At 43.4% G+C, this 14,297-nt stretch overlaps 1 protein-coding gene and 1 pseudogene across 1 annotated transcript in view; one reads left to right on the top strand and one right to left on the bottom strand.

The window, feature by feature from the left end:
- The window catches only part of LOC136421429 (acetyl-CoA carboxylase-like), an 82,125-nt gene that overhangs the window by 23,299 nt on the left and 44,529 nt on the right, over positions 1-14,297 (top strand). Inside the window, exons 5-11 of the mRNA XM_066408727.1 lie at positions 1,992-2,112; positions 2,764-2,902; positions 9,727-9,836; positions 10,357-10,537; positions 11,652-11,761; positions 12,238-12,401; positions 12,753-12,909. Of these exons, the coding sequence (XP_066264824.1) occupies positions 1,992-2,112; positions 2,764-2,902; positions 9,727-9,836; positions 10,357-10,537; positions 11,652-11,761; positions 12,238-12,401; positions 12,753-12,909 (982 nt within the window). The remainder of the gene's footprint in view (positions 1-1,991; positions 2,113-2,763; positions 2,903-9,726; positions 9,837-10,356; positions 10,538-11,651; positions 11,762-12,237; positions 12,402-12,752; positions 12,910-14,297) is intronic.
- On the bottom strand, positions 4,122-9,131 carry LOC136422122 (cytochrome P450 2J2-like; annotated as a pseudogene).

The raw sequence follows: 14,297 nt of genomic DNA, 5'->3' as shown, positions 1-14,297 counted from the left end.
GGTGAAACTAACATTTCTCGTCACTAACGCCGCACAAAACTGATGAAAGTATTACAAGAAAAATTGAAAAATTGAAAATGAGGCCAAAGATCAAGATGAAAGCATCATGTCAGGCTATGGAATAAAAGCTTGAATCTGATGATTAATTTGCTTGATGAAACTTTGCATACCATGATGGGCAGGTGAAACGTCCGTTTCTTGTCACTAATGCCACAGAAAACCGCTGAAAGATTTTTCATTTAAGGCAAAAATGAAAGAGATGAGGCCCAAGATCAGGATAGCTCTGAAACGAAAGCTTAAATCTGACGATATGAATAATTTGCTACTTTGCATACTATTTGGGGCTAAAAAGGAGTAAATGCCTGTCTCTTTTGTCACCAACGCTATGTCAACTGATGAAAGCTCAAACTTTTGACCACAACATGTTAAGCAAAACTTTTTTTCACAAATGACACATGTACAAGAATGACCGACAAAAGCACTTTGGACTTGTGACCTCACTGACACCTGACCCCATGGCCAGTAACAGGTCAAAGGTCCCTGGGAGTTTGTACTGACCAGTCTGATTCCTTATTTGACCATTGGATTTCTCTGTGCTCCTTGATTACTGAATTAGCAAATCCCTTTTTCTCCCAACTTTGCTTCATGAAGTGCTTTGAATTTTGCTTTAGATTTTTGTTACATGACTTTATTTTTCACTTTTGGGTTTTTACATTGTTCCGTTAATGGAGTAAAGAACTTGCATGTTTTACCTAACTTGATGTTATGCGATTTGTGCCAATCAGGTGTAATATTTACATTTTGTTATTTTTCTGATGATTGAATTAACAAAGCATGTTGTTAATGCCAAATTGAAATGCATTAGATTTAGATATTTTAAATTCCTTTGCACTTTTTGGTTGTACTTACATCATAACTTGTGATTGTTGTGATGAAGGAATGAAGAACTTGCATGTTTCCGTGGCTTGTGTACTGTAGACAGATGAGTTTGCCTGCTGCGATCACGTTCCGACGCATCTTGGACAGTAGAGAATTTCCTGACATCTCCATATTTAGAAACTGGCCTGTTCTTAGTAAACCAAGGTGAAATGAAAAAATGGACCCTCTTTGCACAAAGGCTTCATCATTCAGCTTGTGGCACATATGGTAGCAAGTTTCCTTGCTGCTTCTGTAACAGGATGTATTTCTTCACGGAGGGGTTGCTAAGCCCTTCCCCTGGGATTTTCTTCTGGTTTTTACTTGGTCTGCAAGCCTTTGTGCAAAGAGGTCCCGAAGTGTGCAGTTTGCCAGGGTTGTGTTTATAACAGGAGTGGCGTTAACTAACATTCCAAGTTTTCAGTCATACAAAATGTAACATTAACCATTCCCCTGATAGCTGAAGTGGAACCTGACCACCCCTCTGTTTGAAGTGAACCCGTCTATTTTTGCGGTGTTTATTGTTCTAACATGGGCTGTGCCATATACCTCATGGGGGTTATAGATAAGAGAGGAAATTAGAATTTACCTATTAGTAAGTTTCTTCCTGATGGCTGAAGTGGAACCTGACAACCCCTCCGTTTGAAGTGAACCTGTCCATTTCTGTGGTGTTTGTCATTCTAACATGGGTTATGCCATATACCTACAGTATACGTGATAGCCAAAAGAGGAAATAAGATGTTTTCTGGCAAAGTAGATTTTGCAAGTCTTCTTCCATGACAATGGCTGAGGTCAGCCTTTGACCTATAGCTGTTAATCAATCAATCTATCATCAACCTTTTCTGCTATGTCCAAGAGGTCTAATTTTAACCTCCTCGCTATGTTACAGTATTACTTCATAACTTTCTCATGCAATAATCTAACATTAAATAGATTTTCTTTCCTCCTCTCTAGAGCGTGCATTGCAGTGAAGATTGACATGGTCAAACAGTCCCTTCCAGGACTAACAGAATAAAGACATTTTGTCTGAAAAAAATCTTGAAACTGAAATGGTAATAGAATGAATCCTGTTTCAGGTCAGGTCAGGGGTCGGGAGGTCGTAGGTCGTCGCGGAAGGATCACCACCACAAGGACTTTATGGTGGCCACGCCCGACGAGTTTGTGTCTCGCTTCGGGGGAAACAAGGTCATCAGCGAGGTAAAGACGTCTTAAGACACTTCGACTGTTTCTTAAAACTTTGCTAAGATTTCTGGATATCAGACTGATGCTGTTGTTCTTTCCTGTATTCTACATTGTATTATTTGCTCTTCAGTTTTATCTGGCACTCAAAGTAAGTCCTAGATATGATGAAAAGCAGTTAACACAGAAGTTGGCAACTGTTGATGATAACCAGTAATTAATTAAGGGTTAATGAACCGCCCTGAGGTGAATATGGTGTCATAACGCCTGGTCATGTGCTATAACCATCGAATAAAACCACCCATAACACATGGGCAATGGAGGCTTCTGATTGGTCGACGCCACCTGGCTATGTGATAATAGCTATTGATTGTTTTTTGTGCTGTAGTCTGTTACATAATACTGTGTTATTTTGTAGCAAGTAAGTTGATTACTGGGTTGTTATACTACTACTAAGCTGTGCTGTTTTACGCTGTAAATTATGTAGCTCTGAGTTATCAGTTAGTCTTTGATTGGTCACAGCTGCAGATATTTCATGCTGCTCTATATTTTGATAAGTTCATTATAATCTGTCAATCTCGATCTTCTAAGTAACTTATAATGAACATGTAATTATCTTCTATTGTGTTCATGGGGCTGTCGAGATAAAGTTGATTGATTCATTGACAGGTGCTGATAGCGAACAACGGCATCGCTGCGGTGAAGTGCATGCGGTCCATCCGACGCTGGGCCTACGAGATGTTCCGCAACGAGCGCGCCATCCGGTTCGTTGCCATGGTTACACCAGAAGACCTAAAGGCCAACGCAGGTGAGTTTCGGGACATGCTTGATTTCAAGTTTTGAAGTGGAAAGCGGCAGTAAGTTGTATATTGCAGGACATTTTGAGAACAGCTGCTGTGGAATTTGGATCCAAAATTCTGCATAAGGTTTTCAGAATTCTGCACATTCAAATGCAGAATTCTGCAGAACTGATCTGTATGTACTATAAGCTAGTCCCCTGGGACCTACCGATGTTAGCTACATGCATGTGATTGTTATCTAAGATTGCACTATGTCATATTCTAGGATATCAAACTAAGGTTCCTTCTCAAACTATGCTATAATGATCAAAGACATCCTGATTTTGAGTGTCTTTTCATATGTATTGTGTTGTCTCTGATGCAGACAGATAATGATAGCAACTTTTTTGAGTTGTAGAACAGTTTATTTCTCATAATATGACTTCACATTTTGAGATCTTTTTGATGTTATGATATGTACCTGAAATAAACAATCATATAATTATACAATATAATTTTCATCAGGGCTCCTCTTCGGGTTCTGACTGTTCATTGTATAAAGGGTATATAAGACTATGTATTTCGCAGCATACAATAAATTAGATAAGCAAGTAAATATAATATGATATATCAATGTAATATAATGTAATATGATATGATATGATATATACCCCAGAAAGTGAAATTAGGGCTGTCTACTGACCGCACTGTACCATGAAAACTGATTAGGAATAGGTCCAAAATAGTACGGGTACTGTACCTATATAAATTTACACAAAGTCTATGCTTATTTTGTGACTGATCTCCTAACCTCATGGCCTCATGCAACACCAAAAGTGACCAAAGTGACACCTAGGGACAGCATAACTTATATGCAACAGATCATTCAGGCAGGCCGGGAGTTTTGATAGCAAGGCCAAGCGAGTTTGGCGGTAGGAAACCTAGTATGTTCATTATTGAAGAAGTTCAGAAAAACACATGTAAATTTTTCAAACTCAAACTCTATAAAATTGTTCAGGTACAGGTACAGAAGCTGTACCTAAACCTCTGTACTGTACCTGTACCTGTAACTATCTGATGTTACGTTTTCATGTAGGTATGCAGCCCTAGTAGAAATTATCGACTGAAATCAAGTTTCCTCACTTTTTGTTCTGAGTTTATATGATCTAAGTTTCTGTAAAGAAAGGAACTAAATTATATGATGATGTCCAAATGCTAGCAAGTTCTTCTGGCTTTTAGCCAAATTTCCTACTTTGGAATGGCACACAGCTTATAAGGCCTGGGTCCATTGGTCAGTCCAAGCTTCCCCTCAGTTGATGGTGCAGCTGCGCCCTCTGGCAGTTTGAAGGTGAAGTGCTGCAGCAGATAGGTGGTGAACATGAACAGTTCCATCTTTGCCAACTGGGTGCCCAGGCAGAATCGCCGACCTGAATGATAAGAACAAAGACACTCTAAGTCAATAACTGTTAGGCTGGCAAAAAAGAAAAACATAAACTTTAAGTCACTACAAAATCTGAAAGTATGAAATTGCACAATTCATGATTAAGCTCCAATGCTTAGATAGGGGAGGATATTTTGAACAGTAAACACCAAAATTGTATGACAGCTACATTTGTATACCCTGTACAATGTACCATTCCAACCAACTAGGGCTTCCCTATAGAATAACTGTTTAAAGTTTGAAAGGAGGTTTAGAACAAGTTTAGCTGCATTTTGTAGCAACAGGAAATGAGCCACCATGTTTGGAAACAAATTCATGACAAAATGATGACTAAACATGTACATTATTTACAATGTATGCCTTAAGTTTTGTACCAACAAATGATTTACCGATTGAGAAAGGTATGAAGGCATCCTTCTTCATGTACTGCCCCTGGTTGTCTAGGAAACGTTCCGGTTTGAACTGGTCTGGTTCGCCCCAGAGGTTGGGGTCAGTCAGGACCGACCACAGGTTGACATGCACCATGGTGCCTCTTGGAATGTTGTATCCGCGCATCACGGTATCGTTTGAAGCACAGCGAGGAATGGTCAGTGGGCCGACAGTGTTGATCCTCAGATACGACCGCCTCTGTAAACGGAACCTCCTTGCGATTCGCCGTCGTGGGCTGAGCGCTGTCCCCAAACGTGCGGTAGATTTCCTCCCCGGCTCGCTCTTGTGTCTCCGGGTAGATGACCATGTAGAGGAGGATCCAATACAGACTCTGGGACGTGGTGTCGGTCCCAGCCGTTATCAGGTCGCTAACAACATGCGCCAGTTGTTGGTCTGTAAAATTCTCTTTTTGTCCGCCCCTCATCTCCTGTATGTAGACGTCCACGAAGCCTCGGATGTCGTCCGAGTCAAAGTCTCTTTGACGTTCGTCAACCTTCGTTTTTATAAACTGTCGCATCCTTTCCTTGGCCTCGTGTATGGTCTGTGCTGACCGCCCAATGGCCAGTACTGGGAGGTGACGGAGTAACGGGTAAAATTTGTTGACGACAAGTCCAGGGGTTTGAAACCTGGTCTCAGTGTCCTCAAGGAACATTTTGAAGGCGGCGTCTTCGTATTCGTGCCGCGCACCAAACACGATGGAGCAGATGACGTTGGTCACAGCCTTCCTCAACAGGGGGAAGATGTTGAAGGGTTTACCATCTAGGAGGGAAAGAAAAGAAGAATCTTTTCTTAGCCAGTGTCGTGTAGCTTCATCAGACATAATAAGCCTCAGTGGCATCAAACCTCTGCACGTAAAAGAACCCAACACATTTCGTTGATGAAGGTTAGACATCCAGGTAATAAGATATGCCAAAAATAGTTACTCAAGCAACTGGACAAAATTTTGAAACAGACGTTTCAGACAGCATCAGCAAACGTCTGACTGTTTCAAAATTGTATCCAGTTGCTTGAGTAACTATTTTTGGCGAACCCAACACATTTATTGTAAAAAGTAGGCCTACAGTACTAGTGTGACCGGGTGTGCTTGGCCAACTGCACGAGCTGTAGTGAATCTACATTGTACTATTAGCTACTTGATGATAAACCATCATACATTGTATTGAGGATGACTTCAAAGAAGCAAAATTGGGTCACTTTTTGTTTTGAAACACTCACTAAAGTGGCTGATTTTCTCTGACTAGGATTTTAGATAGTTCCAATCATGAACTTCATTAAAACACTGCAAAAATCCTCCTTTTCCCTCGTAATGCACAGAAAAATGACTTCACAGCAGAGTGTATTGAATATTCACCAGTCTTTATAATCTCCCTCCTAAGAGCTTCAGCCTCCTCCAGAATCTTGCCCTCTAAGCTCCTCTTCCCAAAGCCAAAGTCACGCAGACCGGCCATAGTGAACTTCCGCTGTTCCTTCCAGAATGGACCATAGGGGGCAAATGCAACGCCTGCAAAAATAGTGGATGCTGGAAGTTCAGATGCAACATATTGGCCAGAAGTAGATACGTGTGATTTAGAATGTTACATTTTGGATTTTCTTATCCGCTGAAATATGATTTCCTGCATTTCATTAAAAATGCTGACTCTTAAAGCTTGTTCTCATTTAAATGTACAAATTGCTGTGGCCAGCCTTTACGATTTGATATGGGCCAAATTAAGGGCACCTTCGATGCTTTCTTCATTTTCCCACAACACCTTTAATGTTTCACGAAAAATGCACCACAACACTACTGATGGGTTTTGACTTAGAAGAAGTTATAGTAATGAGTGGCCTAAAAAGCCCTAAAAGCGTCTGTCGTCTAAGGAGACATGCAAAATTTAAAAGCAAAAACTTAAAATAACAAACCTGATGGGAGTTAATTTGATAACAATGCCTGAAAACTCTCTTGAGAATCAAGTTGGTGACTAGACACTTCTTGCAAATTCTAGCCTCTACATACCAGGTTTAATAGTAGAAATTGGCCAAATACTTGTAAGAGTACATAGTATGCTTAAGGGTCCAAGAGGCAAACCACGGATTGGAGCCTATTGACCTTCTGACTCTCCTAGCCATCCATGGAGCCTGGTTTGAACCTTTGTTTATTCATGATAAGCTCAAATCGGCACGCAGGCCGCTTTTCATTGAGGTCATGAGGGAAGAGGTAAGGGTCAGATACAATATAGCAGAGATCCACAGTCATTTGAGTCCTAATAACACTATCAACATGTATCATTTATTTATGGTACAACAAATGAATATACAATTGCTACAACATACAACATAAAGTAGGGCGAAAGCTGGTTTATGGTCCGTGTCTGTTCGTTTTGTTCATTTCCGTTACTTCAAGAATCGCTTAAAGGAAGTCAGATTCGGAGCCCTACGTGTGTCTGGCGGTAGGCTGTTCCAGACATTTGGTCCACGGTAGGCTACCTGGTAGAGGCTAGTATTTTTCCAGCCATCCATGGAGCCTGGTAGAGGCTAGTAATTTTCCAGCCATCCATGGAGCCTGGTAGAGGCTAGTAATTTTCCAGCCATCCATGGAGCCTGGTAGAGGCTAGTAATTTTCCTGCTGGCTGTCACAGGTCAAACGACCGTGAGAAAGTCATCTGATCCCTGACTTGTAAGGACAGTAACAGTTATTGTTGCGAGATGTGGGCTATGAAAGCAAAGATGGGAATGCGGATAGGACAGAACACCACGCAGATATGATGAAACATGTCAGGCCACAGAATTTCATAAAAAAAGATAAAGCTACCCTCTTGCTACTTTTATTTATGAATGGAAGATAAGGGTATCGAGGACTTTGTATTATAAATGCATTTTCCAACAAATGGACATACTTTCAATATTATATTTTTATGGAAAAACTATCAGTTCTTTTGCCCAAAAAATTCTATCCTTAAAGTGTCCAATTTCTGGATTGTCAAAGTGTTAAGGCTGTCCAAAAAATTGCACTGGCCCGATCGGGCAAGTACAGGAAGACATCTACTTAATATCTGCAAAATCATCTCAACTGCAAGATCATGACTGCAAATATGCATTCCCAATTTGTTAAGTGTTCTGCAGTGTGAATTGTTACAGCTGCAAAGTTAAAAGCAAAAAAAACCCTTTTCCTCTACTACAAATTTTTAAGTAAGTTCCCACAAAATTACGGTATGCAAGACTAATGTTTGAAGGTACCCCGAGAATTATTCGTCCTTGGTCGGTCCGAAAAGTCGTCCCCCTTTTTGATGAGAGCCTCTCGGATGGTGTCCAAGCCGTTGAGAACCACGACTGGTTTGGGCCCATAGTAGAGAGTGAAGACGTCGCCATACTCCTTACTCAACTCCGTATACTGCACGTGTGCAGCGTCCTGGAAGCAAGTAAAAAAAGTCTCAACTTCAAAACAAATCTTAGAGACTCAAGAAAGCCTAAAAATATTGAATTTTCATTTTGGAATTTGCAGAATACATTAATTTTTTGTATGTTGTGTTTAAAGGCATCCAGAGCATTTTATGAGGCTTGAAACTTGAAACTCAGTTTTCTAGTCATTCCTACCGTAAAACTAAAAGATCACCATGTAGATTATTTTTGTGCCGTTTCTGCACACTTTTGAAAGGAAATCCGAACGCAGATGTGGTAAACAGTGGCATTAATTGTCAATTTCATAAAGATTACACCAACTAGAATATTTTCAAGTCTTATAAAATGTTTTGGGTGTCTTTTAAAAAAGAGTTAGTACAGGATTCAGTTGTCATGTTATCAACATGACTGTATTTTAGACTTACAAACTTTAAAACCACTGTGTGGTATTGTATATTTTACAAAACACCTTGTTGAGATAGCACAGAAGGGTGGCTGAGAGCTAATTTAGAAACTACAATCTTTACAACAAAAGTACAGCGACTCTCGTGAGGTCTACTTTATCTATACATACATACATACGAACAAACAAACAAATAAGTGCATACGAATGAGTTGGTTTACATTCAATCATATGGGATAGGGCAACATATTGAAATTTAGCATGTCGTATACTTATACATTACTTGTTTTAATGTCCAAACATTCTTTAATGTGTATACCTATCTGTGCACAGTAAGGATTGCCACCTCTTAGCATATAATCAAATCTATCAACGGAATGGAGCATATTCAATTCACTTGAACAAGCGGAAATAAAGGTGAAATAAGTCAGCTCACATGATTCAGGATGAACAGGTTTCCGACGAGCGGCCATGAGCGGGGGCCGGGCGGCAGGTTACTGGGCCTCTTAAAGAACTTGTAGGTCAGCAGAAACACAAACACAGCCAGGAGGACTGTGGTAAAGCTAGTGTAGTCTCGAATCACCGTGGCAACTAGCTTTAGAACTGACATGGTGTCGCTGTGCTGGCCTTCAGGAGTTCCAGCTCACACTCTGCTAATTCTGCTGTGATTGTATTACATTTAGTAAGGTCAAAGGGCAAAGAGAAAGAAGGCTTGTCAGGTGATTGATAGCCAATGGCACGGATCGATAACATCTCAGGGGTCTGTATTTTATCATGTAGCTTATTATGTAAGGCTAGTCCATTTATAGTATGAAAGGGTTATTTTTTCACCTCGGATCCATGAAAAATGGTTTCAGGAGCATTTGTGTGTGTGTCTCTGTGTGTATCAGTTTGTCGCCAAGATAACTCAAGAAGGCATGGATGGATACATATCAACTTGTGTGATATCTTGACCCCATCTTGTGTAATGTGATATCTTGACCCTTGACCTGACCATACACTGATACAGACTACAATTTTTGTAACGTGATATCTCAACCATTGACCTGACCTTGCAGAACATAATTTTCGTAATGTGATGTCTTGACCTTTAACCTGACCTTGCAGACTACAAGTTTTGTTATGTTATATCTTGACCTTTAACATGACCTTGCAGACTATAATTTTTGTAATGTGATATTTTGACCCTTGACCCGACCCTGCAGAGTACATAAAGATGGCGGACCAGTACGTTCCAGTTCCGGGCGGCGCCAACAACAACAACTACGCCAACGTGGACCTCATCCTGGACATTGCCAAGAGGATTCCTGTGCAGGTCAGGAAGATGATCATTTTTATTCTTTCAAACATTCTGTTTATGGCCAGTAATGTATGATATCATGTAGTAACATCAATCATTCAAAATGAAAATGAAAGTACCCATGTTGAAATACTTAAAATTGAATTCCCCTGACTGTACCATTGTAACTCAATGTTGGTGAATGCGTTTTGTTGTAAACACTAAAACAGTGAGAGAGTGAATTTCAGTAAGCTGAAACTCAGGATTATGTAACAGTTACTGCATCTCAGTGCCGTGGGTTGTTCTGGACAATCAAGACTGTCATGCCTAAACAACAAACAAACAAAGTGTTGTGATTTCCGCCTGTGGGCGGGTAGGGTTAGGTTTACTTTAGGGTTAGGGTGTTGTATTAACATATAATACTGTGTTCCAGGCTGTGTGGGCGGGGTGGGGCCATGCCTCGGAGAACCCCAAGCTGCCGGAACTCCTGCACAACAACAACATCTCCTTCATTGGGCCCCGCAAACAAACAAATAAACAAATTGTTGTTTTCCAGGCTGTGTGGGCGGGGTGGGGCCATGCCTCGGAGAACCCCAAGCTTCCTGAACTCCTGCACAACAACAACATCTCCTTCATTGGGCCGGGCGAGTCGGCCATGTGGGCCCTCGGGGACAAGATCGCCTCAACCATCATCGCACAGAGCGCCCAGGTCCCCACCATGGCCTGGAGCGGCAGCGGTACGTTACTATCAATAATGGTTACTGACATAACCCTAACCCTAACCCTACCCCTCCACCATCATCGCTCAGAGCGCTCAGGTCCCCACCATGGCCTGGAGCGGCAGCGGTACGTTACTATGGTTACTGACATAACCCTACCCCTCCACCATCATCGCTCAGAGCGCTCAGGTCCCCACCATGGCCTGGAGCGGCAGCGGTACGTTACTATGGTTACTGACATAACCCTACCCCTCCACCATCATCGCTCAGAGCGCTCAGGTCCCCACCATGGCCTGGAGCGGCAGCGGTACGTTACTATGGTTACTGACATAACCCTAACCCTACCCCTAACCCTCCACCATCATCGCTCAGAGCGCTCAGGTCCCCACCATGGCCTGGAGCGGCAGCGGTACGTTACTATGGTTACTGACATAACCCTAACCCTACCCCTAACCCTCCACCATCATCGCTCAGAGCGCTCAGGTTCCCACCATGGCCTGGAACGGCAGCGGTACGTTGCTATGGTTACTGACATAACCCTAACCCTACCCCTAACCCTCCACCATCATCGCTCAGAGCGCTCAGGTCCCCACCATGGCCTGGAGCGGCAGCGGTACGTTACTATGGTTACTGACATAACCCTACCCCTCCACCATCATCGCTCAGAGCGCTCAGGTTCCCACCATGGCCTGGAACGGCAGCGGTACGTTGCTATGGTTACTGACATAACCCTAACCCTACCCCTAACCCTCCACCATCATCGCTCAGAGCGCTCAGGTCCCCACCATGGCCTGGAGCGGCAGCGGTATGTTACTAGGGCTATTGCTATGGTTACCAACATGGTTGTTGCTATGGTTACCAACATGGCTGTTGCTATGGTTGGCAACATGACTGTTCTTGTTGCTATGATCACTCACTTGAGTTTTGCTATGGTTACTGGTATTGTAAGACTTAGTAGTCTGCTCCAAGTTGATAGTCTGCTCCAAGCGATGAGGGATAGAACCACATGGACTGCCATCACGACTCGAGACCGTCAAGTCTCGACATAAGCAAGTAAGCAAGACTTAGCAAGCCTAATTTCCATCCCGGTGACCTTGCTGTGACCTTGGTGTGCCCTTGGTGTGTCCTTCAGGGTTGAAGATTGAGTGGAGCGAGGAGGCGTTGAAGGCCGGCAAGTCCATTGAAGTTCCGCAGCAGCTCTTCAAACAGGCATGCGTCGAGACTGCAGAGGACGGCATCAAGGTCAGCACCTGCTACTCTTACAGGCACCTTGTAGCAATGCAGAGGACAGCCTTGCTATTTCCAATTTCTTCATCATAAGTACATGTACCATAATTTTATTACAATTCAAAATTAGGAAATTTTCTTTTCAACCTTCTATTAAAGTGGCCACCTATCTACCAACCTTTTTGTTTCAGTCTTTTACTGGACACTACAAACAGGATCATGATCACTGTTTGTATAAATATAAGCCAATTCACAGTTTGAAATGCACATGACCAAGGTCAAAGGTGAAGGCCCTGATTTGTTAACAATTCTTGCTTAAAACATGTCCAGACAATTTTTTTGTTTATTTCTCAGTGGCCTTCAATTTTGGCATGTTATCCACAATGCAGTAATACTATATAGGATTACACTGTGCATGTGCACTTCAAATTGTGAACCAGCTTGTTATAAGGAAGTACCATTGACCTTTGTTGACCTTTGATCTTTCCCAGAGTGCCACGTCCATCGGGTACCCGGTGATGATCAAGGCGTCGGAGGGCGGCGGGGGGAAGGGCATCCGCAAGGTCGAGACAGAGGAGGATTTCCCCGCAGCGTTCCGACAGGTCCAGAACGAGGTGCCAGGGTCCCCCATCTTCATCATGAAGCTGGCCAAAAGGTTCACAGACAGACTTATTTTTCTCATTTGTCTTCATATAAGTGACAGCCCAAACTTCATCATTTTCATTGAGAAACATCAACTTGAAGTCTTTTGAAATGTCCCTTTTAAACAGCATATATACCATCTCAAAACAAACCTTTTTATGAATAATGATTATTATTTTCATTCAATCTTTCATTTTAAGGATTTTTTAATCAGCTTTTCCAACGTAGGCAAATTTCATCTGTTCAAATTAAACAGGGTAAGTGTATCGAGCATCTTGCAACAAAGTCATGTTAAAGATGATCAGAGATCCTTCCGTGGCTAGCTTCAGAAATGTACCAATAATGCTTTGTTTCCTTCCCACAGTGCCCGTCACCTGGAGGTGCAGCTATTGGCTGATCAGTACGGGAACGCCATCTCCATATTTGGGCGTGACTGTTCCATCCAGCGTAGACACCAGAAGATTATCGAGGAGGCACCGACTACTGTGGCCCCGCCCGACATCTGGGACCGGATGGAGAAGGTAAGGATGACATCACTGTTTGCATGACTACTGTGGCCCCGCCCGACGTCTGGGACAGGATGGAGAAGGTAAGGATGACATCACTGTTTCCATGACTACTGTGGCCCCGCCCGACATCTGGGACAGGATGGAGAAGGTAAGGATGACATCACTGTTTCCATGACTACTGTGGCCCCGCCCGACATCTGGGACAGGATGGAGAAGGTAAGGATGACATCACTGTTTCCATGACTACTGTGGCCCCGCCCGACATCTGGGACCGGATGGAGAAGGTAAGGATGACATCACTGTTTCCATGACTACTGTGGCCCCGCCCGACATCTGGGACAGGATGGAGAAGGTAAGGATGACATCACTGTTTCCATGACTACTGTGGCCCCGCCCGACATCTGGGACAGGATGGAGAAGGTAAGGATGACATCACTGTTTCCATGACTACTGTGGCCCCGCCCGACATCTGGGACAGGATGGAGAAGGTAAGGATGACATCACTGTTTCCATGACTACTGTGGCCCCACCCGACATCTGGGACCGGATGGAGAAGGTAAGGATGACATCACTGTTTCCATGACTACTGTGGCCCCGCCCGACATCTGGGACAGGATGGAGAAGGTAAGGATGACATCACTGTTTCCATGACTACTGTGGCCCCGCCCGACATCTGGGACAGGATGGAGAAGGTAAGGATGACATCACTGTTTCCATGACTACTGTGGCCCCGCCCGACATCTGGGACCGGATGGAGAAGGTAAGGATGACATCACTGTTTCCATGACTACTGTGGCCCCACCCGACATCTGGGACCGGATGGAGAAGGTAAGGATGACATCACTGTTTCCATGACTACTGTGGCCCCGCCCGACATCTGGGACAGGATGGAGAAGGTAAGGATGACATCACTGTTTCCATGACTACTGTGGCCCCGCCCGACATCTGGGACCGGATGGAGAAGGTAAGGATGACATCACTGTTTCCATGACTACTGTGGCCCCGCCCGACATCTGGGACAGGATGGAGAAGGTAAGGATGACATCACTGTTTCCATGACTACTGTGGCCCCGCCCAACATCTGGGACAGGATGGAGAAGGTAAGGATGACATCACTGTTTCCATGACTACTGTGGCCCCGCCCGACATCTGCATGGGATAGGATGGAGAAGGTAAGGATGACATCACTGTTTCCATGACTACTGTGGCCCCGCCCGACATCTGGGACAGGATGGAGAAGGTAACAATCAAGGGTTAATGAACTGCAACAAGGTGTTGTAGTTCTTGCTAAGATGGTGGGCTACATGTTTGTCAGCACTGGTACAGTGGAATACCTGTACAGTAAGGCTTAGGGTTAGGGTAGGATGAATCATGCTAACACAACTCGTGTTGTTCCAGGC

This window comes from Branchiostoma lanceolatum, chromosome 16 (assembly GCF_035083965.1).
Source record: "Branchiostoma lanceolatum isolate klBraLanc5 chromosome 16, klBraLanc5.hap2, whole genome shotgun sequence".
Lineage (NCBI taxonomy): Eukaryota > Metazoa > Chordata > Leptocardii > Amphioxiformes > Branchiostomatidae > Branchiostoma > Branchiostoma lanceolatum.
Note: the sequence above shows the minus strand (reverse complement) of the source record. Positions and strands in the feature narration are given on the sequence as shown.